General features: G+C 43.6%; 1 protein-coding gene across 2 annotated transcripts in view; it reads left to right on the forward strand.

Annotated features, from left to right (window-relative positions):
* aplp2 (amyloid beta (A4) precursor-like protein 2) overlaps positions 1–21,976 on the forward strand; it is a 53,530-nt gene that overhangs the window by 4,270 nt on the left and 27,284 nt on the right. For both annotated transcript variants that reach the window (XM_029445713.1, XM_029445714.1), the window contains exon 2: positions 21,284–21,457. In XM_029445713.1, the coding sequence (XP_029301573.1) occupies positions 21,284–21,457 (174 nt within the window). The remainder of the gene's footprint in view (positions 1–21,283; positions 21,458–21,976) is intronic.

The following is a 21,976-nucleotide window of genomic DNA, read 5'->3' on the forward strand; positions in this document are numbered from 1 at the left end:
ACTCATACCCCCACTCACTCAGTCAAACCCTCATTTCCAAGCTCTGTAGAGGAAAACTGACTTCAATTATATCAGTGGTGTTCACTCAACATTGAAGTTTGATCTGTGCTCTATGACTAACAGTGGGAAGGGATGTCTGATTGACTCTAAGCCCTTTGATTTCCTCAAAGACACCTTCCTGCCACTCTGTTCATCCGCCCTTTTCTGTTAGCGTATTCCTTTTAACGCCTTGGCTGCTTCTTCCTCCAAGCCCGTGCATGTCTCCTGGAGCGATTCCATCGACCGACACACTCTCAGCTCATCCCGAGGATTTAAATAGAGAGGCCTCATCAGGCGAGCCTTGTTCTCACGATGCCAGGCTTTGTCTCGCAGGCTCTGCGTGCGCTCTAATTATCCCAAGTGAGCGGGAGTTGCCTCCTTTTGTTTTGCAACTGGAAATATTTGTGTGTCTGTATGTGTGTTCATGCCCGAATCCTCTTACAGCTCAACTCATCACATATTTAGTCAGTTTTTCTCAGTGAGGGATCCTGGGCGGCGGGGACTTGGCGCGGAGTGAGTGGGTTCAAATCGGCACACTCATGACTGCACACTGCTTAAGTTGCACCAGGCCCCCTCTCATATGTAGGCCAATCTGCACAGCCTCGACCATCTTCCCAGCGTACATACGCAGCCAACGTGAGCGCCACTACACCTGAGTCTGTGTTTTTTCGACAATAGCCTGGCTCAGCACGGCTGCATGAGAATTTCCTTTGTCAGTTTATATGCCAGAGTGTCCAGGAATGCATAGCCCGAAGTGTAAACGGCTCGTTGTATTGTGCAGTGAGCGGCTCTCTCCCAGTGAAAGTGAGAGAGTGACTGTACACTCTGACGAGTTCAGTAGACAAAAACATCCCCATAAATCCCTTTCAAAGGAACCCAGGCATTTCAGACTTTATTTTGTAATGTGTTTTACTGTTTGAGAATGAGGAGCCAGTCAACGTAGGTGGGTTAAACCCTGTCACCCCCCCCTACTTTGTGTGTGTGTGTGTGTGTGTGTGTGTGTGTGTGTGTGTGTGTGTGTGTGTGTGTGGTTCAGTGAGTCACTCTTGCTGCTTGAGTTTTTCTTCCCATGAATAAAATATCTGGTGTGCTATCTATGAGTTATAGTGCACTTGCACCTCTGCTTATGGTCGCACCGGTCTCTTCCTCAGTCCCTGTTGGTCCATATGTCAGTAAGACTATGGCTACTGTCCCCCTCCCTGCCTTATTCAGGTGTGTAGCCCTCCTTTTCCTTTTTTAATCAGTGACTCATACGCAGGCTCTGGCGTGGCCTGTGCACTGATTTGTCTTCCTTTTTTTTGCCTTCACAAAGTGAAATGGACGAATGCTGCTAAGAATCAAAGACCCAGTCCAACTGTGTGCCAGGCAGATTCATTTCCTTCACCAGAAACTGTTAGAGCATAAATTACTCAAGGGCTGTTTTTACTTGTGTTTGAATCCATCTTCAACTGAGTTAAGTCTCTTGTCAAAAAAGAGCATTCAAATCAGACCCAGTATCCCAAACTTCAGTTATAATTGATGTGTCTTTTCTTAGCACTTTGTTGATTCCTTTGTCTCTTTCTGTGTGAGAGCGCCAGTGTGTGGATGGGTCTGTCTAGCTGTGCATTATATGTCTCTGCCCATATTTTTGTAGGGTGTGCGTGCAGCACGCTGGAAGGGCATTTTTTGATGTTTTGGCATCACGCTAAGCGTGCTTTAAGGTGTGATTAAGGACGGTCATAGAAGTCCTTCTCTTTACTTATCTGCATGCACAGGTATAAACACAGAGTGCCATAGTTTTATAGCTGAAGGAGAATGGGGAATGAGGTGTTGCTCTTGCCTTGATAAGCTGGGTGGATGACTGGCACGCTGCCTGCCTGCTTTAGTGCTCTGTTTTGCTGAGCAACGCCTCACAAATATGCCATCCACTGCCAGTGAAAACAGAGCATGTTAGTTCCAGCTTCATCCCTTTCCATCTTCCTGCTTACCGAGATGCCTTCTTATCCTCCTTTCGTTTACCCCCGTGCCTGTAATGGAAATGGTATCATCCAGACTGGAACCAACAGCGGCATGGAGTCCATCCTGGGTTTCTTTTTTCTCTAAAGTTTATCCTTTTTTTTCTCAGGAGAGTGGGGGGGGGGGGGGGGCGAATGGAAATGTCAGAACAGTAAGAGATAGAAGCAGTGCAGTGTAACTGTATACCCCTAGAGAGAGGCCTGTGCTGCTGCCGCTGGTACTCAAGCATTGTGACGGGCCTGTTAGTGGCCTGTCTGATACAGCACTTTCTCAAGGAGAAGGTGGCCAAGGACAAACAGCAGCTCTGTAGGATGGTCCACTTGGGACACAGACAGATCAAGGGGGAGATTTCACCTACAAAGGGGGGAAGGGAGATGCTAGTGTTCCACCTTTGCTGTCTGAGGCTCAACAGATTTCTTCTCCTGTAATAGAAATAAGATGTCATTTTTCTTTTCTTTGAGCTTTCCCTCTACTTATCTTTAAGCTCCTACCTTTATGCACTGTAATTAATTCAATGAGAGGTGTTGATGCATGATGAAGAGCTAAAGCCTCCAGATCCCCTCCCTGCCATCACGGAAGCAATAAAAAGAAGAAGCTTTGTGTATTGTATAATTTAAGGAAAAGGCAAAATGTAAATGAGAGTTGGAATCCGGCTGGAGTTCATCTCTAAAATAGAAAACCCCTAATGACTGGTGAAATGAATGTAGCTTGAATGCTAGCAGGAAACCCTGGGAAATAAAGAAACTCATAGACACAAACAGACTGTGACACGTACTGTATAATTTCACTGAAAGCATGTGCAGCAACTTCCTATTCGGCCTTAGGCATCAACTGTATGCATTTTTATTATGAAGAAGAAGGAGCCAAAAAGTTGAAACGACAGTTTTGGGGCTGCAAAGTAATGATTAATTTCACCATGGATTAATTTGTTGCTGTATCATTTTTTTAAAACAGGTTGCAAACACAATATTGTGATTATCTATTATAGTGTTTATCACATGGCCCTATAGAGCCCAAGATGACTTCTTCAGGTTGCTTGTTTTGTCTTATCAACAGTCCAGAACCCAACGATACTTAATTCATAATGACATTAAACAGAAAAGCATCAAATTCTCACATTTGAGAAGCTGGAACCAGCTTATTAATGTTGGCTACTTTGGCAGGCAACCAGGTGAACTGCCTGAGGACAGCTGCCTACGATGAGGCTGCAGTGCAAGAGAAAGACACGTGATTGGAGACTTTGAGCTGTTTGAATAAGCAGACATGAATTGGTTTATGTAGCGTTTGCCTAAAGTCACAGGATAGCAAGACAAGTACCACACAAAGGGATAACAGAGTATTTACATCTGCCACTGAAGACAAAACACTAAATATATATTTACATTGGCCTCTTCCAACTTTTTTCTTTTCAATTTCAGAAATGTAACTGACACGAGTGTGTGTGTGTGTGTGTGTGTGCGTGCGTGCGGCATGACCCTGATATTATCCTTGTAGTATCATTATCTCTTATTAATTATGTAACTAATGACCAGTAGAGGTTTCCATTATGTGTCACAAGAAGTTATTATAAGACCATTGGCACTGAAACATCCGAGGGAAGTGACTCCTATAGCAACACTAATTGTGCATCAAACTATGAATGCTGTCAGATCACGAGCTGAAGGACTACCCATGTCATTTGACATCATGTGTACACTCTTTCTTACAACCATTTCCACTTTACATAATAGTGGCACTTTTTTCATTACAAAGCTGCAGCTCAGGAATGCTGCAGCTGTGCACCTCTATCAGCCATTTTGATCTGAGATAAAAACAATCAAGCACTCTGGAGGATTCCATTAGTTTGATGAGATATGAATATGGCTCCGAGCGCAAATCTGAAATAGTCTGCTGTTTTCAGACAAACCCATTAAAAGTCATTTGATCTTCTGCGGCTAATTATAGAGCCTTCTGAGCAGCGAGCCGCCTTCATTGGACTCCACCCCCTCCATTCCCCACCTACCCTCCAACCGCTCCCTTCAGTGTTCATCACATCCCGTCCTTATGTTTCAGGAGCCTATTTAGCATCACTGTGCTATTATTGAGGCGCTGGGAGCTGACAGGCGGCCCAGTCATGCGAGGGCGCAGGGATTTGTCTGCCTCATAGTCGCTGTCATCGTGCTAGTTTGGTTCTGGGATCTAGTAGGATGCAGCAGAGGGGGCCGACTTGCACCGTACCCTGTAGGGAAAGACACAGGAGGTGGGGGAGCAAGGTCAATCGATTTAACAAAAAGAGAGTGTATAGTGAAGCTCAGAGACGGATGTTTCTGCTGTGAAGTATGTGTCTTCTCTCCATAGAGACATGACTGATTAGCTGTTGGCCTCAGAATGTCTCACTAGAGTTATAGTCCTCACTAGTCTGATGAAATCCCTCTGCCCTCCCCCAGAGGAGAGGCTGAGGGAGGGCAGAGCCAGGCTTAATGACAGATAAGCATATCTACATTACATCCATCATTTTCCCCTGGTAAAGATGGCCTCCCTTGCATTGCCCGGAGCATCACAGGCTAATGCAGACATGTGGGCTGAGTCTCTGCTCCACTACTCGGTGTCTGCAGGGGAGAAAAGGGAGCAGGGAGCACTGCAATCAGAGCACAGATTCATTTAAAATCAGCTTGGGTGGTCATGGGAGAATGGCACTGCATGTAGGCACCGGAGTCCAACTCGGCTGTCGCCCATAACTTACTTCCAAGTGGTAATCAGAGTCAGTCTCAGGGGACAGTTGTAATACAACCTCATACGATGGTGATGACAAATGTTTTTGAAATTGAATAGAACGTTTAAAACATTCACTATATTTCTCTGAAATGTCGTTCTGCGAGCTGAATATGCTGTCTCACTTATTTGATGAAAAGATTCAGATTTCATGGGTCAGTGCTTCACATTTGAGAAAACAGCAAACCTTTTGTGTTTTTTGCCTGACAAATTACTTAAAGAACTAGAATGGCACTCGGAGAGCGCAATCCTCCAGCAATGCCGATGCTACATTCACATGCTCCAGGGATAGTCCCATTTCCCAAGTTGGGAAGTCATCCTTCAGACTTCACTTCTCTTACAGGCTTTAAGTCTTAATGTGGAAACAACATGGATGCTATGAATAAGACGTGTTGTATTTTATTGCTCAGAATATTTAAACAACACGTTGATAGAAGCTTCTGCAAATTTGCCCAGTTGGGAACTAATTTTTCTGATTATTCAGACACCACATGAATGCAGCGCAAATGCTCTATCTAGCATCGTTAACAAAAGATCAACTTAATTTGTGCATCCGCCTCGTAGCCCATGCTACACCCTTTCACCAAGAAGTTCATCTGTTATCCTACTGAAAGACAAACCGAGTCGTAGAGATAACCTCCTTGGCGGATGTAATTATTAAAATTGTCCATAAATATTCTGTCCATAAATCTTTGGTGCATAATTTGTTACAGACATGTCCGAGTAAAATACGGCAGCATGCTGCTTGATGTCCGCACATTGTTGCCGTTGTTTACTATCGAATCTAAAGATGTCAAAATGAGTTGCATCATCAAAGTCAAACCCCTGGCATCATGCCAACACTAGTAAGGTCAACAACTTCCTCCTCTCTTTCAGCATTCCCACGCAATACATCTGTCACCTACTATCATTTCATGTTGGCAGATCTTGGAAACATTGCATGTCCTTGATCTCCTTCTCTGTCCTGCAGTTCTCTGGCTGGCCTCCTGCTCCAGCATGCCCTCGCCACAACTCATGGCTGCCTTGTAGCGACTGCATGTGATATTTCCACGTTGTCCTTGAAACTGCTTTCCCCCGCCTGCTCTCAATGTCAGCTCCCACTGAGCAGCATTCCCCCCACAGTCCCTCGATTTAGACACAGTGTACTTCCTCCCCTCTACTCTTGCAGCTGACTGTACTGCAGCACACATTTTAGGACAAATTGGCTATTTAATGTCTTACTTTGTTCACTGGAACTGTGATTCACTCGCCTCCATCTCCTCTCACTCTACTATCTCTCACCTCATGGTTCCTCCTCGCTTCCTTAATTCCTCTTTTGCTTGCTCAACAATTACGTGCTTATTAACTGAGAGAGTCCAGGCGGCTGAGAGAGACGTCAGTGACAGGCCTTGAGGCCTCGCTGAGGTGCCCTGTTACTATTGTCCCTTTATTGACAAGTCTGCCAGCCCGCCTGGTCCTGAGGAGCAGTCGCGTGGCGCTGCATGCTGATGATCGTTGAATCATCCAGCAGGAAAATGAAGGAGTGGGAGTGGCGGAAGGAAGGAAGGATGCGGCACTGTGTTTTCTCTCAACTTGGCGGGGAGAGGAAGAGAAGCGAGAGAAAGTGAAGTGAGAACAGGTCATTTCTTCTAAATCCCCTCTCGTCAGCGCCAGAGATTAGGCGGCTGTGCTCTCCGGCAGACGAGAGAGAGGCACACTCCTGTGTCTAATCTTCCTCTTTTAAACTGCTGAGCGTGCTGTACAAAGTGGGGGAAAGAGTCAGCATCCACATAAAGCGGCCCACGGAAAACACAGGCCCATAGTTCAAAACAAACTGAGCCCGTTTTTACAATCGCCTAAGCCCTAAATCTCCCGTGTAGCCACTGCCAGAGCCGAGCCCGCCACTGACTTTTTCCCGCCCAGCTATCGCATCTCAACAGACTCGGCTATCCTTCACATAACCTGAAATTCCCCTACAGAAAGCCAGCACTGTGTCAAAAATACTCCCGCAACCCTCATTAACTTCTCTGCCTTGGTGATGTCAGGCTTAGACACACACATGACAGCGATACACACCATGTTCATCCACACAAACAGCAGCCCGGCCCATAGAGGCTTTTTATAAATGGACAGGCAATGGCCAATTTAATCATGCTAATGTGTATGTTACGGTGAGCGGCTTATCGGATATCTGATCTCCATACCGGCTCACTGGAGAGAGCTGGGAGCAGACACTACAGGAGGGTTGAAAGTGGGGAAAAGCGGAAGCAATAAGGTGGAAACAAGAGAAAACTAGACGATTTAGTCTTCTGGTTCAGGTAATGAAGACGGCAGCTCTGATTCCAATTGACGAGAGAGACGTTAAGATAACAGGGGAGATCATTAGGCGAAAGCAAATCTTTTGCTATTATAAAACAGAGGAACCTGCTCAAGCATAAATGGGTAATGTGGTGTCAAGTTTAGGCTAAATGCATTGTTTGCACTTAGTGGTGAGGCTAGTTGTTCTGTCTATTTTAGTCATAAACATCTGGCACAGTGATGTCAAGAATGTAATCCGCTCTAGGCCACGTGGACGGTAAGCCCGGATAGAGAGGGCTGAGAGGGTCGCATGGCTCTGAGAGAGAGAGAGAGAGAGAGAGAGAGACAGACTGAGAAAGAGGTAAATGTATAGAGATAGTGGAGGCAAGAGGAGATGAGTTGTCCAGAGTGCTCAAAGAGAGTAGAGATGAAAGGAGGGATATGGAGGATTGAAGGGGTTGCTCATGCAGAGAGCTTTTAGTGGGCAGAAAGGAATAATGGGTGATTGTACAGACAGGCGCTCCGCAGAAGAGGCAGGCATGGCCAAACCTATTGTCAGCACAACATGCAGCTGTGAGGCTGCTGCAAAAAAGTTTACCACAAAATGGACCTCAATCATCACAGTCCTCGGGTCATTAATGCAAAATGAAAAGCAATTATCTTCTTCCTGCAAGAAATAGTTTTTACACTCCGGGGCCTTATTTATGCAATCATGCACCTGCGTAGCTTAGCAACTAAACAACAAGCTCTGGGTAAAACCCTCGGTGTAATTATCTCTTTATCGCCACAGCACACAGTTATCAGTTATTTCTCTGTTGACTGACTTTAATGAGTAACCTTCTCTGCAAACACCGGCACACACCTTAAGACTCCGATTTCTTGCTTTCTTTTTATATTTGCATATCAGAAATTTGATATTGGCTCAAATTCAATTAGCCCTTTAATAAACCCCTCAGAGAGTCAACGTAGCCATTAACAATTTATAGAGCCGTGCGCTGCTTGTTTTTCTCTTTTTAAAGCTGTTGTAAAAACTCGTTGCTACAACCCAACAGAGGGGAGAATCAGATACATTCTTCATGATAGATAATTATTGAGGTAGTTCAGCGATATATATAGATTACAAGAGTCCATTTTTTTATTGGGTAGTATTCAAAGTCACCTGCCCTACCTCTCCCATTCAGCCTATCTTTGTTCTGTCCCAACATGACTTGACAGTGCTTGGGCTAACACTCTCTGCCTCCTGCTCCTCAGCCAGCTAGAAATCAATCTTCTCTGTATCTACCTAATCTAACCAGGTAGGCAGAGACAGCCACATATTATTATGATGGCTGTGGATGACTCTCAAGGCAGTGTTTGATGTGGCTGTAGAGGTGGACGGGGAGGAGTAATATTCTAGGGAAATGCGTGCAGCCGGAAATCTGTATCAAGACAGGCCGTAGGGGAAATGGCTCTTCTGTCCCCTCCTGCTCTGCCTGCCCTGCTTTCCTCGCTTCACCGGCAGCCTCTGCCCGCAGAATAGAAGAGTAATGAAACACAGGATGAAGCAGGCATCCTGATGTTGGCCGTCAGTTCACAAGCAGGCATCTGAACAACAGCTCTGTGTGTCTGTCTGACGCCCCGTAGATAACAGCTGAGACAAAGACGGCGAGACCACACAGTATTGACAACGCTGGATGTCTGAGGAACTGTGTCAGAGGGCAAAACTGTGTGAAGTGAGGGAGGGGAGAGGGATTACAATGGGGAGAAGTGAGGACTTCTGCCCTGTGATGACAGAGAGTGGCTTAGCTATCTGTGCCAGCTGATGTTTTTTTCTCATGACTAGCTGCCCTTTGGTCACTTGGACCTACATTATAAATGTCTTGCATAGGTTAATGGGTTCTTTGGTTTGTCTCTCTGTAAAACAAACACTGCAGTAAAACCTCACTTGTAAAATTCCCAGGAACATAACAATTTTCTAGGATGTATCCCACAAAGACTTTCAATAATTAGTGTAATCAGCATTTACTGTGCATTCGCAGTGCAAGCAAAACAAGGACCCTCAGGTCATGTTCTTTCTTTCTATCAGAGCTCAGTGACCACGGAAACTTCAGCTGGTTTGTGAACAAGTCAAGGTGTTTGAACTTTTCCCAACCATCAGCTAAGCTCCCGTAGCTCCCTCCCAGTAGCGGCACCGCTGACATGCTTGTGCGTTCCAACAAATGCAATTGATTTGTGTCTGCAGATGGGGGGGGCTCTTGTTGCTCAGGCAACAAAAAAAAGTTTAACCAGTGTCAACTTTTGCAGGTCATTTGTCAATAATTGCAGCAGTGATTGCTTTCCAGAATTGTAAAATCCTGTCTCGAGAGCATTATAAACCGATGTGCAGGATGTTGGCATCTGACAAACCTTCAACTCATGGATCTATTGCTTAAACTGGACTTTTTGGATCATATTTCATGTCTTAAGTGTACCTGAGGCGATACACCCTCACCAGCACAGCCCCTTGCTTTTTTAACGGGCTGTTTTTGGTGTAAACGCCTCCTAAAGTTCATCACTGGCAGGTGAAGTGGCTGTCACAGGGGTAGCACACATCTTTTATGAATGTCTACATGAGTAAATATCCCCACATCAATTGTTGCAGAAGATGTGTTGCACTTGTTTAACAAATCAAAATTACACCAAGTTAAAGACAATACCACAACTTATGAGATAAAAGATTTGTATTCATACATTGCTGATATTCTTTGGTCAGACTGCAAGAAATGCACAGACACCACCCACTATAACACCATGATACCCACTGTGACAGCATAACATTGCACATTAGTTTGAATCCCTAATTTGAAACTGAACATAAAGGAGTGCCACACAAGCAGGTTATTACCTTTTCTAATCAGTCTTTTGACAGAATGGAGTATATTACGTTTAGATCCACTTTGCCTTAAAATACCACCTGAGCTTTCATTTACAAAACCTCTTAAGATGAAATATGGTTCTAATTAGGATGATACCACTTAGCCAAACACAAAGTAGCATGTTTTCAGGTGTTTATTTCTGACTCTGAACAAGCTCTACTGGTGAGGGCAGGCCTGGAAGACAAGACTCCACTGGCCCACCAACTGGAGCTTATAAATAGCCCAGACACACCTTCTCCCCAGTGAAAAGGCAGTGTGCCACAGGAAGAAGAAAAAAAGTACTTTGCTCTAATTAACACTGTTTTTCTCTTGTCTTGGCCTCGTATCTCTCCACTTCGCCACATTTACCTTTACATGGCAGGCTTTAAGTTGACACTCCTGTCCACAGCCACTTAAATTAATTCATAGAAAAATTAAGAGATTGCATGCAGCCTACAGCAGAGAGTGCTTATGATAACATAATGTTCATTAAAGAGAGGCGTGCAAGGGAGAGAAAATAAAGTGAGCTAAAGAGAGATGTCGAAGGCTCCTTTTTTTTTGCGAGAGCAATTTATAGCAAGCAGGGAAGAGAGAGAGAGAGAGAGAGAGAGAGAGAGAGAGAGAGAGAGAGAGAGAGAGAGAGAGAGAGAGAGAGAGAGAGAGAGAGAGAGAGAGAGAGAGAGAGAGAGAGAGAGAGAGAGAGAGAGAGAGGAGAGAGAGAGAGAGAGAGAGAGAGAGAGAGAGAGAGAGAGAGAGAATTTTCAGGCTTTGACTTGAAATACGGTATGACTGTGAAGGCCCACTAACACGGCTCTTTATAACTCCCAAAAGCAGGCTGCGTTCAGGTACATTGTGAATTTGAACTTTAACAGCTGAAGTGGTTTTGCAATCTGTTGATTCTGGCCACAATAAGCCAGAATGCCCCGACTGACCTCACAGATGTTACCAGGAACTCCAGTTTCACTTTTCATTCAGACTGCTTCGATTCTGCTCCTCATGGACTCATTCAACTCACGATAACTTCCTTTTCTTTAAAGTCAAAACATTTTCAGCTCAGGTGAGTGAGTAGTACAGATGTTGTTCTGTGTTGTATTGTTTTATTGACTTTGTTTCCGTTAACCTCTAAATATCATTTCAAGGTTAATAATGCAATCATTTGAAACCAGCCAAGGTTATTGGGTAGGTCCAACCAAGATCTCTATCTTAAAAAGTACATTTTCACCAAGACGTTTTTATATGTTAAATTTAGTTTTATGAAGAATCGGACCTGGTTGTAAAACAAGTGTGTTTATGCCTCTAGGCGAAAGCATTTTTTCTGAATTTGAAAACATTGTCTAACTTTGGAAGATACATTGTAAGTGCATGAAACAACACCTTCCATTACACCCCTACTTCCCACAATCCTTCACCTCTAAATCTGTTCACATAAAGAAGCATACAGAAGCAGTCACCCCACTGGGTGCACACACTGATTGTCACCCAGATGCTGGTCTTTTACGTGGCAACAACCTGCTGTAACACATCCCAAAGACCATTGGTGCGTTTCATTTTTCCTGATCATGATTCCTCTCAGAAGTCAAGCCGTGACTTACTGTCTTGTAAATATTTTAAAAGAAACAAGCGGCAGTTGGTGCAGTGCCTGCTCATCATGGGGAGCGACATTGCTGAGCACACTGATGCACACTGCCATGGCAATGGGCAGTTTGTTTTTTTTATGTTCAGGAGGGGACTGAGCACAAACGTAGCTCTGTGTACTGTATGTCTGGTATGTGTGTGTGTGTGTGTGTGTGTGTGTGTGTGTGTGTGTGTGTGTGTGTGTGTGTGTGTGTGTGTGTGTGTGTGTGGACATATGTGCAACCCTATGGAGCTGAGGGTCATTTTCATGTTTGCACACAAGGACACGGTGTTGCCGAATGCACAAAGCAGGGCAGAGCAGTTATTGTGAGTGATGTCCTCTGTGCCATTCGCACAGCATTCGCCACTATGCCTCCCATGTCTTCTCTCTCTCTCTCTGTCTCATATGCCAATCTTTCACAACTGTGGCCTCATTCCCCTTTTCTCCATTAATTTTTTTTTCCTTCTTCTTGAATTGCCTCTCTTCTTTTTTCTCCTTCCTGTCTTCCCACTCTGTCGCTGTGAGCTTCTTATTATCTATCTCCCTGCTTTCTTCTCCCTCCTCCCCTCTCTCTTCCCTGCTCCACTTCTTCAATCTGTTTCTCTCTTATGCCCTCGCTTTTCCCCTCCTCTCTCTCTCTGTTTCCCCTTGCCTCTCTTTCTTCTGCTGCCTCAGTGTTCCTCTTTGTGAATAGCTGGGATGCTTTTGTAGAAGGTTTCCATAGTGACAGGCCATTTGAAGAAGTTGTCATTCACGTCGGCTCGCTGTAAGCTAGCGAGAGGCCATGTTATCTCCCTCTGGCACACAGGCAGACCTACGCCACTCAATCTCCACAACTGTTACCCTGCAACCAGCGAGCTGCTACGCGTCTTCTAGCTGGAGCTTAATTACGAACCCGTCTTCCTTCCGTTCGTCTCCCTTCACTGAGCATGGCAGCGTCAGGGCGTAGCTCAGTGAGATTAAGTTGCTGCTTAATCATATTTTGCCTTTGAAACTTTGAGTGAGGTTTATTTCAAGGTGAAATGTGTAGAATATTAACACCAGTAATGAATTATCACTAAACAGGACACCATTTTACTTTGCAAGTCAACTCCATTTACATTTGCCGAGTACAAATAGATAAAACAAGGAGTTTTGTGCTTGTGTTTTCTCTCAAAAACACCTAAAATGGCAAAAGCAGTCATAAATACCAACACCCTCTTTGACTTAGAGATGTATGGGAAATGTTGGATTCCTTAATTTTTCAATTTTAATCTTATATTCGTATTTTCTATTCTTATGAGTCAGTTGGGAGTTGTAACCCCGGTGTAATCAGTTACTCTAACTGTTTAGAGTAAGTGAATTGTTGTTATAGTGGCAACAACACAACGAGTGACTCATTCATCTCATTAGGTCCCATTCAGTTTAATAAGGGAGACCTGTTCAGGCATGCCAACAACAAGATCTAGTCAAATAAACTTGTGCTTGTACTTCAGAGCAGTACAGTTAAAATCAAATAAAACAAAAATCTAAATGAGTTATTGAAAAGGTGGCTGGCTAATCTAATAGCAAACCACTGATATCAGGAGTCAAACAGTCTCCCTCAGATCCTTCATCACTTTGATCTCTCCAAGCTCGATCAACTCCTTTTCCCTGGTGAATAATTTTTGTGGCTTGAGACATGAAAGTGAATATAGGACACGGCTGCGTCACTGGTCTCTCCAGTGTTCTGCACTTTGGAACAGCTCCACACAGTCTCATTAACAAAGGCATGTTCAATCAAGCACAGGTTGAGTGGAAAGGATTACAAATAGGCTTACCGTCTGAACCAGGCTGGTACCGACGTGTCATGGCCGTGCCATTGTCTTCCGTGGTGGGCATTGGGTGTGTGGTGACTGTGTTTTTCCGCTCCCCTGGGACAGTTTGGGGCACGAGGAACAGCGGACTTTCCTCCCCTGTCCGGTCCCATCTGGCTGTGAATGATGGGAGGTTAATGAGCCAAGCAGAGGTGTCCGCTAGTGAACAGAAACATTATGTTCGGCTTCTCCCTGTCACCTCAAACTCTTAACACACAAGCATACAAATTAATCTCATGGTCATGATAAATAAATGGTTTAAATGTGTTAAAACTGTATGGAAATGTTGGATATGGGAAAAAAGTACAAGATTATTTACAAAAACTTTTTTTACACTTAAGCACATTCCCCTACAAGTTTCACTTTTAATAGAAGAGTCTGATTTTCAAAGAAGAAGCAGAAAGTGAGTGACGTCTCTCTTTAAAGAAAAAGAGGAACCCCACACAGAGTTTGTGGCACTGTAAATTTCACAGAGTTTGGTTGGTTTCCTTGGAGGGGAAGTGGCACTGACTGGACTTCACTGTTGCCCAATCTGTGGGAGCGGTGACTCAGAGCAATTCCAGAGTAGTCCTGGGACACTTCAAATGGGGAAGACAAAAGGCCATTTCACTGAGACAGAAGAGCTCATTTGCATTGCAGTGAGGGGTTGCCCTTTTGATTCAGAGTCTAAGAACATGACACCTTTTTCCTTTTATTATTCTGCTTTTTTACTGCCTGCCCTTTTGAGGGTGGGAGGTGGTGGAGGTGTTTTGTCAGCAGGAAAATGTCACTCACTGTCCCTCTGTCGCTGAATGTCCTCCCCCCCTCATTTGTTATCTGTCGCTGTTGAGCTGTTAGTGTAGTGATGGCTGTACCCCTGCTTTCCACTGGAAGTGAACACCAATTTACTGTGTGTGTGTGTGTGTGTGTGTGTGTGTGTGTGTGTGTGTGTGTGTGTGTGTGTGTGTGTGTGTGTGTGTGTGTGTGTGTGTGTGTGTGTGGATATTGATAGATATTGATAGATAGATAGATAAAGGGTATTAAGTATTTTAACACTGTTATTGACCTCCGTCACTCAAACAGGAAACATCTATCTGTAATCAATATATATATATATATATATATATATATATATATATATATATATATATATATATATATATATATATATATATATATATATATATATATATATATATATATATATATATATATATGACACATTTTAAAATATGACAAGTCATATTATTTATATAAATCATATAGATTTAGCATTAACACCAGACAAATAGACTGGGTAATATTAGGTGCAACCAAGAAGAAGTGCCTTAAGCCTGCATTCTTTCAAATGGCCAGCAGGGGATACAAAAAGGAGTCAGATTGCATAGAAGTCTATAAGAAAATGGTCCTACTTCTAACTTCTAACTCAAGTCTTCATCACAGCATGATGTTCATATTGTAAATGATGGTTCCATTTAGAGTAAAATAGACGATAAAGCAGCGTATGTTTTAGGGTGCTACCGTGTCGTTAATCTGTTGTCCGTGTTTTTGATATCTATTACTATCTATATATATTTGTATATTTTTTTTCTTTTCTTTTTTATATATATATTATATATATATATATATATATATATATATATATATACACACACACAGTATATGTATTAACATTATTTACCCCTATCTACAGTACATGTCACATCATATCTTTGTATTGTGATTCTCACGTAGCTCTGTTAGCTTGTGTAAACGCTGTAACCAGGTTGTTTTAGTCTTATTTGCATTAAGCTTATGAATAAACTTGATTGGAGCTTGAATACTCATCAGTATTTAAAATCCCTTTCGCATATACATATGTGTCTGTTTTAGTGATTTTAGTTTGTGCCACAATCGTCACAAAGTGAAACAAATGTGTTTGGAAAATAGCAGCATGGATACCAGTGGTGGGAAACAGCTTGTTCCTTTGCAGCGTACAGCTTCGTAGCGTTCATGTCACCACTCGCTGCAATCAATACAGCTTGAGTAAGGTGCTTTCTGAATTCTTGAATGTGAGAAACAATACACAGCAAAGTCTGTACATTTCCTTCACTTTAGAGGAAACATTAGCTGTAGGCTGCCCCACATCCGTCTGCACTACCTAGGGTATACTCCCTGGAATGAAGCATACAAAACATGTCTCCTTTTCAACATCCTCCATTTTTGAACAGTTAAAAACAATCAACAAGTATGCAGTTCATGTCTTTAAACAATAACTGAACACTATACATACAATATATACATTAAATTGTATAAATTATGCATTTTGAAACTATCCTACAGGGAAATGTAGTACACAAGACACAATAAACAAGAACATGCTTTTCTAAAAGCTGTTATACAAACACTATAATAGAAGCTAATAAAGACATAAAATGCTGTAATTGCTTCCCTCCACATATTAGCATAACACAAGTATTGCAGTGAACGCCGCTTCCCACATACACCACTTTTTATTGCAAGCAATAAGAAAAGAAAATCAATGTTAATTTCATGTCCCTAAATATTGTAGGTATAGATTATATACAGGAGTATATGTGAGAGTGGCTTTCTCACCACTGCCTATCTTTAAATGTAAGTATATAAATCACCACAGGGGATTAACGATGCCAGGCATTTCTCTGCACAGTCACATGGACACTAAACATTATGGGAACCCAAGCGTCCTCCTGACCGGGGCCAGACTGTGAGGATGGCTTCACCATACCTCTGCCAAATTTAGACCAGTTGCCACGGCTCAGGGAGGCCTACAAGATTTGTAGACAGTGAAGCTGCTATTGTATGCAACGCAAGCCATTTATCAGAAATTAAGTTTGTCCAAAATGTCAGCCAGGCACAACCACCCAACTTGTTCATTAGACTGTCATAGAGGAATGTTGTGTACAGTTTGTTTTGGCTGTTTCAGAGTCTGTGTTTGTGTTGGAGCATCATCCCAACGGCTCAATCCCCTATTCTATTTCTCACTATCCTCTTGTAGTGTGTTGTGAGCTCACACTCTGCTGATCATGCTGCCCTGAGTGGTTGACCTGAGACCAAACACACTTATATACACACACAAACACACAGATTGGATTAGCTTCTTTGGATCTTGCCTAGATGCTTTGTGGTGAGGTCATGTAATAACTGACCCATACTGTAGTTCTAGAAACTCATTACCTGTGTTTTGTTTGTAAGTTTGAGCCAGTAGTATTAGTCCTTTTCTTTTATTTATGCTGGTGTCTGCATACAATCAGCATTGTTGAAGACTTCATATCCTCCCTTTCAGATCTGCCTTTCATTCTTTAAGAAAAACTGCTTCCACAGACTTGAAAATTGCCTGAGCTAAATAATCTATCACAGTAAATGTAAAACCTCAATTTCGTTTTGTCAAAGTTACTCTGATTTATCGTTATTTCATTGCACCGACGTTCAGCATTCTCGTATGAATGTATTCATTTAGACTCTGCTCACTGCCAATCACCCACAGCAGGAAATGAAAGTCACTGGGAAACAATCCAGCAAAAAATGTAATCTTCCTCTCACATGTATGCTTTTCCTTTTGGGTGTGACATTGTAGAGGTTGTATTGCAACAATAAAAAACAAGTTGAATATAGTTAAATATATACATGCATCACAAAATGCTTTATGGTGTAATGTAGACAAAATGTAGACAGTAAATGAGCCGTAACTCAAGATAACATCACTCTTCTGTGTGTTACTGGGTAATGCTTTCCACTGGAAATGAAGACTGTGTGTGCGTGTGTGCGTGTGCGTGCTCATTAGAGCTCCAGACTCATAAGGTATATTTATCTGTTACTAGGGTAAAAAGGAGTGTTAGTTTGTGTGTTCATGCGATGTTGCATGCGTGTTTTTTTTTTAATATGCCTAGCACTGTCGTGTCGTAGCTTGTTTTATGTGAAACTTGGCTTGCAACACAGTGCAGGCTAATAAAACATGTTTGTGTGCTGGAGGCAGACTGCGAAAGCAGCTACAGACTGGTGTGTGTTTGCAGTAAGAGTGAATACGAGCTAAATGATCCTCAGCCCACACAGCTTTTGACAAGCGTCTGTGGTGGCAAGCCTGTCTCTCCTGCGTTCGCGCCGTTCTTTATTGCATTACAGTTTGCGTTTATTTGAGAATAATATGTCAAGCCGGGACGTAAGCCAATCAGCTCACGTTCCCTGCTGCCGTTGTCTATTTACCCTATTTGTCAGTGCTTTCCTCTGTCTCACCGCCTCTCCCTTTTCCCAGCTTCCTCTCCCTCTTTTGTCTCTCCCTCTGACTTGCTTACACTTACACATAATATAACATCTTACGGTGAGTCAGTAATGAGAGATGGATGCTTACGCTTGTTAGGTGTGGCGGCATATTTTTCCGTAACCTGTCAGAATCTTTTTGATTGCATTTAGTAAAATGTGATAACAGATCTTGGGGCAATCCAAACAACCCTTCCCTTTTATATAAAAGCTTCACGCTTGATTGGCACCAGCCGTTACATGAGTTAAGGTGTGTATCTGGGTGTCTGTTTGCTCCAGGCTTATTAATATCATCAACAACCTTCTGCATTAAAACAAGAGCAACCAACTAAACTAGAGGACAAGTGATCCTCAAGGGCTACCAGCAGTGGTGAACTCAGGCTGTCTGAGGGGTAGGGGCGAAAAAATTAAAAGGGCACCAACCGCATGCGGTGGGGCACCAGCGCACTTAAAGCTTTCTAACATGTAGGACAGCTACAGTCTTTAACTCTCCACTTTTGAACTTTAATAGAAAGTCACTCTTGGCATCTAGTCGTGCTCCAAACCTCTGTTTCATGTGGGAACACGACAAACCGCAGAAGCAAACTACTGTCAATGTTATTTCTTGTGACCTTTTAAGAAGGAGTTCAGTTACATTAGATCACAATGAAAAACAAGACAATAAATCTGAGTCGCAGTCGTGGCCTGCAGTTTGTATTTGTCCGGAGCTCCCTTCTGAATCTAAAGCCGTGTTTCCACCTCACGGTACAGCTCTGCTGGACTAGACTCACTTTTGGTAACAAGTGCTTTTCTTTATTTTGTTACCCACTACGGAGTGCCCCCTTAGCAATGCCGGCTGAAACTGTCTTAACAATGCAACACTCGCCGAATCCTTTTATCGGCAACAAAACAGAGGAACATCTGTACTATGTAGTTTGGTGGGCTACCTTTTTTGAAAACAATCTGGGTTCATATAAATTCATAATAAAAACATTGTTATCGCTATTCATAGATGGCTATTTAAAAATGTTCCATGTCACGTGATGACTATCAGACCAATCAGTGGTCTGCAGAGTTTTAACTCAACTTTCCAGTATCAGCTCAGCTGGCTTGGAACCTCAACGTACCAGGTACCAGGTGCGACCACAACCTTTGCTAATAGAAAACTAAAAAAGAGCGAGTTGAGTAGAGCCATGCAGTGGTATAAGAATAACTTGTATTTCTTGTCATTTATTTTCTTCTGATTGCATTTCATCGGCCTTCGCTGGCCGACGGAACAAATTGGTCTTGGATGATGTAAGAAATTGACAATGACACTCTAGCTGTGTGCTTGACTGCTTTTGAAATAAATTCACGACTGTCCAAGACTGAGTCACGACCCAGGAAAAACTCCAGATGAGACCAAAACTCTTAAGATGTCTCAAGATCAGAAGTTAATCATCTCTCCTCCAGTATTGTGAGTCTTTTTTTAAAAGGATGTCACAGTCAGCAGAGGTGACTGTCCAGTCTGTTTTCCCAAGGCCAGGCATCCTTCTGGTTCAGGTAGCGCTGGTGATCAGACGGACCACAGACAAGACGCATGCATTCTTTCTGCCCTGCTGTTCCTCCTCTGGCCCTCTGTGTCTGTGTCACTTCTCGTGCTCTCTGCTGCCTCCTGTGTCGCTTCTCTTTGTGCAAGTCTGAGCCAGAGCAAGCTCTTTTCTTAAGTACTAAACAGGCATGTGACTGCAGATTGAAGGCAGTGTTAAAAACTCTGCCTCCACTGCGATTGTTGCACTTGAAAAATTAAAGACTTTATCTCTTTAGTGGAGTCAAAGGGGCTTAGAGGAGGCCCCAACACTTGTTTTTCTGCAGCCGCAGAGTCTAGTTGTGTTCAGGCTGTCACTACCTCCCTTGTCTTCCTCCCTAACGTGCTTCTCTGCATCCCTCATTTCCTCCCCACCTCTCTGCTTCTCATACACCCCAAGCCAATCTCACAAAGGAATGAGAGGGAGGAGAGCAAACAAGCCTGTGGTGGTGCAGAGAGGGAGGAGTGGAGCACAAAGACATGGAGATGGAGGAAGGAGGGGAAATGAGGTTGAAGTTTGAGGCTCTTGTGCCTCTAGGACCAAATCAAGATAGGCCAGTGTGTTTGCTTGCCTACGTGGATGAACACATGCCTGTGTGGCTGTATGCATGTTTTTTTGTGTGTTTTATGAAAATGTGTGCGTAGGCATCAATGTGCTTGTGCTGCTGAATATATGCTTGTGACTGGAGCTGTATTCAGTGTGTGTGTTTATGTGTGCACACTCTGCTATGGCTGGCTCTGCAGCTCATCACACGCTACAGCCAACTGCTGATTACACAGCACTTGTTTTGTCCTCGCTCTACTCTGTTCTGCACCCATTATCAGCCCGGGAGCCTGCGCAGAATTAGACAGAGAGCTTTGTCTAACACACTGCAACTCAAGTCTCCCACTGCAGAGGACAACTCTGCCGGGGCTGAAGACCCAGAGAACGGCCAGACATTTGAGTCCAACACTGCTCCCTCATTCCCTTGATCTCTCTCTGGGGCTGAAGCCTGTTTACTCAGCCCGATGACATTATGACAATCAAGAGGGGATCAGTTCCGTTCCACTTCCTGTCTGGAGGCTCCCTGGTGTGTGTTTTGGGATAGTTTGGCATGCAGAGCTACATCGCCTCACTGATTCATTAGAGTTTCCCCGTGTTGTGACTCCCCTTTCATCAGGCTAGTGTTAGCAAGCCGTGACTTATTGTCTCAATGAGGAGCTGATGAGTTGACTGACGATAGCACTATTCCGTGTCATTTGAAAAGCAATCATGTGAAAGCTGATTACACAGTAGTTTTGGACAGTTGGTGTCCATTTTCCATAGAGCGTGGTTGTATGTTAAGTGAAGGACAGGCAGACTGGGTGTTCCTGCTTCCTGCTTGCTAAAGGAACTACAGGAAGGACAACACAGGGAAAATATAGCAGATATCCTGTCATGTTCAGAAGGTTGGGAGGCAAACAAAGATGGGAAATTCTTGTAGGCAATCACAGAATTTATTTAACAAATGTGTCTGTACAGCACACATGTCGTGGATGAGAAACCCTCAGTGTTTACCTTGAAGAATAAATGATCCGTCCTTTGTTGAAAGATTTTGGTCCCATGAGGCCTGGATGAGCAGAGCTCTGCCCTCGACTAGGAATGTCCTGGTTTGTGAGGCATGACGGACTGCAGGTTTTTTTTCTTCTCTCCTGCTCTCTGTGTGCAGCCTCTGTCACTCAATGGGCACCAGAGCAAAATAAACTTCTGCACAAATCCAATCAAACCCCTACTCATTTAACCATCAACCTAGCCCGATTCCTGAGGTGCATTTAATGTGTCTCCTGTCTTAGCCCCTCCGATCTCAGCACTGCAGCGTAGAGTCGTAGAAGCAGTTGTTGATGTTGACGGGCAGTTCTGATGTTGCTCCATTACATCGAGCATCCATTGCAGTACATGAACTGAAACCTATGTGTTCAGACTACTGAGTCAGGCTCATAACAAAGTTTATGAGAAAAGCTAGTGTCTCAAGTCAAGTCAGACACAATACTCCCCAAATATTTTAAGGGCTCTACAATGATTGAATGCATTAACCCCCCACTGATCTCTCTCTCTCTCTCTCTCGCTGTCATTCTACAGGCACTAGCAGCCAATGCAGGCACAGGGTTTGCCGTGGCCGAGCCACAGGTGGCGATGTTCTGCGGAAAGCTCAACATGCATGTCAACATTCAGACCGGCCGCTGGGAACCCGACCCCTCCGGATCCAAGAGCTGCGTAGGAACCAAAGAGGGCGTGCTGCAGTACTGCCAGGAGGTGAGTCACTGTGACCTATCTCTCATCTTCATCCTGTCAGTCTCAGAGAAGTGCTGAAATTCAACCACCAAAGGGGAGAGACGAAGTGGGTTGTCATCATAGGTACAACCAATGAAGTGACTTTAGGGATAACAGAGGTTCGAGGTCCTCACCCATATACAGATGTGCCATTATCATTCTTTTGTTTTACTCTTTGAGCTTGACATGACAGAGGTCTTGTGATGTGAGGTTAAAACATTTAGATTCTGTTTTAGACATTGATTTTAATATTGTTACAGTTCAAAGGCAAAAAGAACCTAAGAGCATGACTCAGGAGGCCGGTTTGAAAAAAAGAGTCTTTACTAAGAAAAGGTTGAAGGATGCAGGCAGACAAACAAGTACAAAGGGGTTAGTCTGACGCAGAGTCCGTAATACACAGGCAAGGGAAAAAACTAACACCATCAGGATCAAAAACAGACGGGCTATAATGCAGGAAAGCTAAGGCATACGACACAAAGACAATCTGGATGAGCAGGTGAA

Source organism: Cottoperca gobio, chromosome 13 (genome assembly GCF_900634415.1).
Source record: "Cottoperca gobio chromosome 13, fCotGob3.1, whole genome shotgun sequence".
Classification (NCBI taxonomy): domain Eukaryota; kingdom Metazoa; phylum Chordata; class Actinopteri; order Perciformes; family Bovichtidae; genus Cottoperca; species Cottoperca gobio.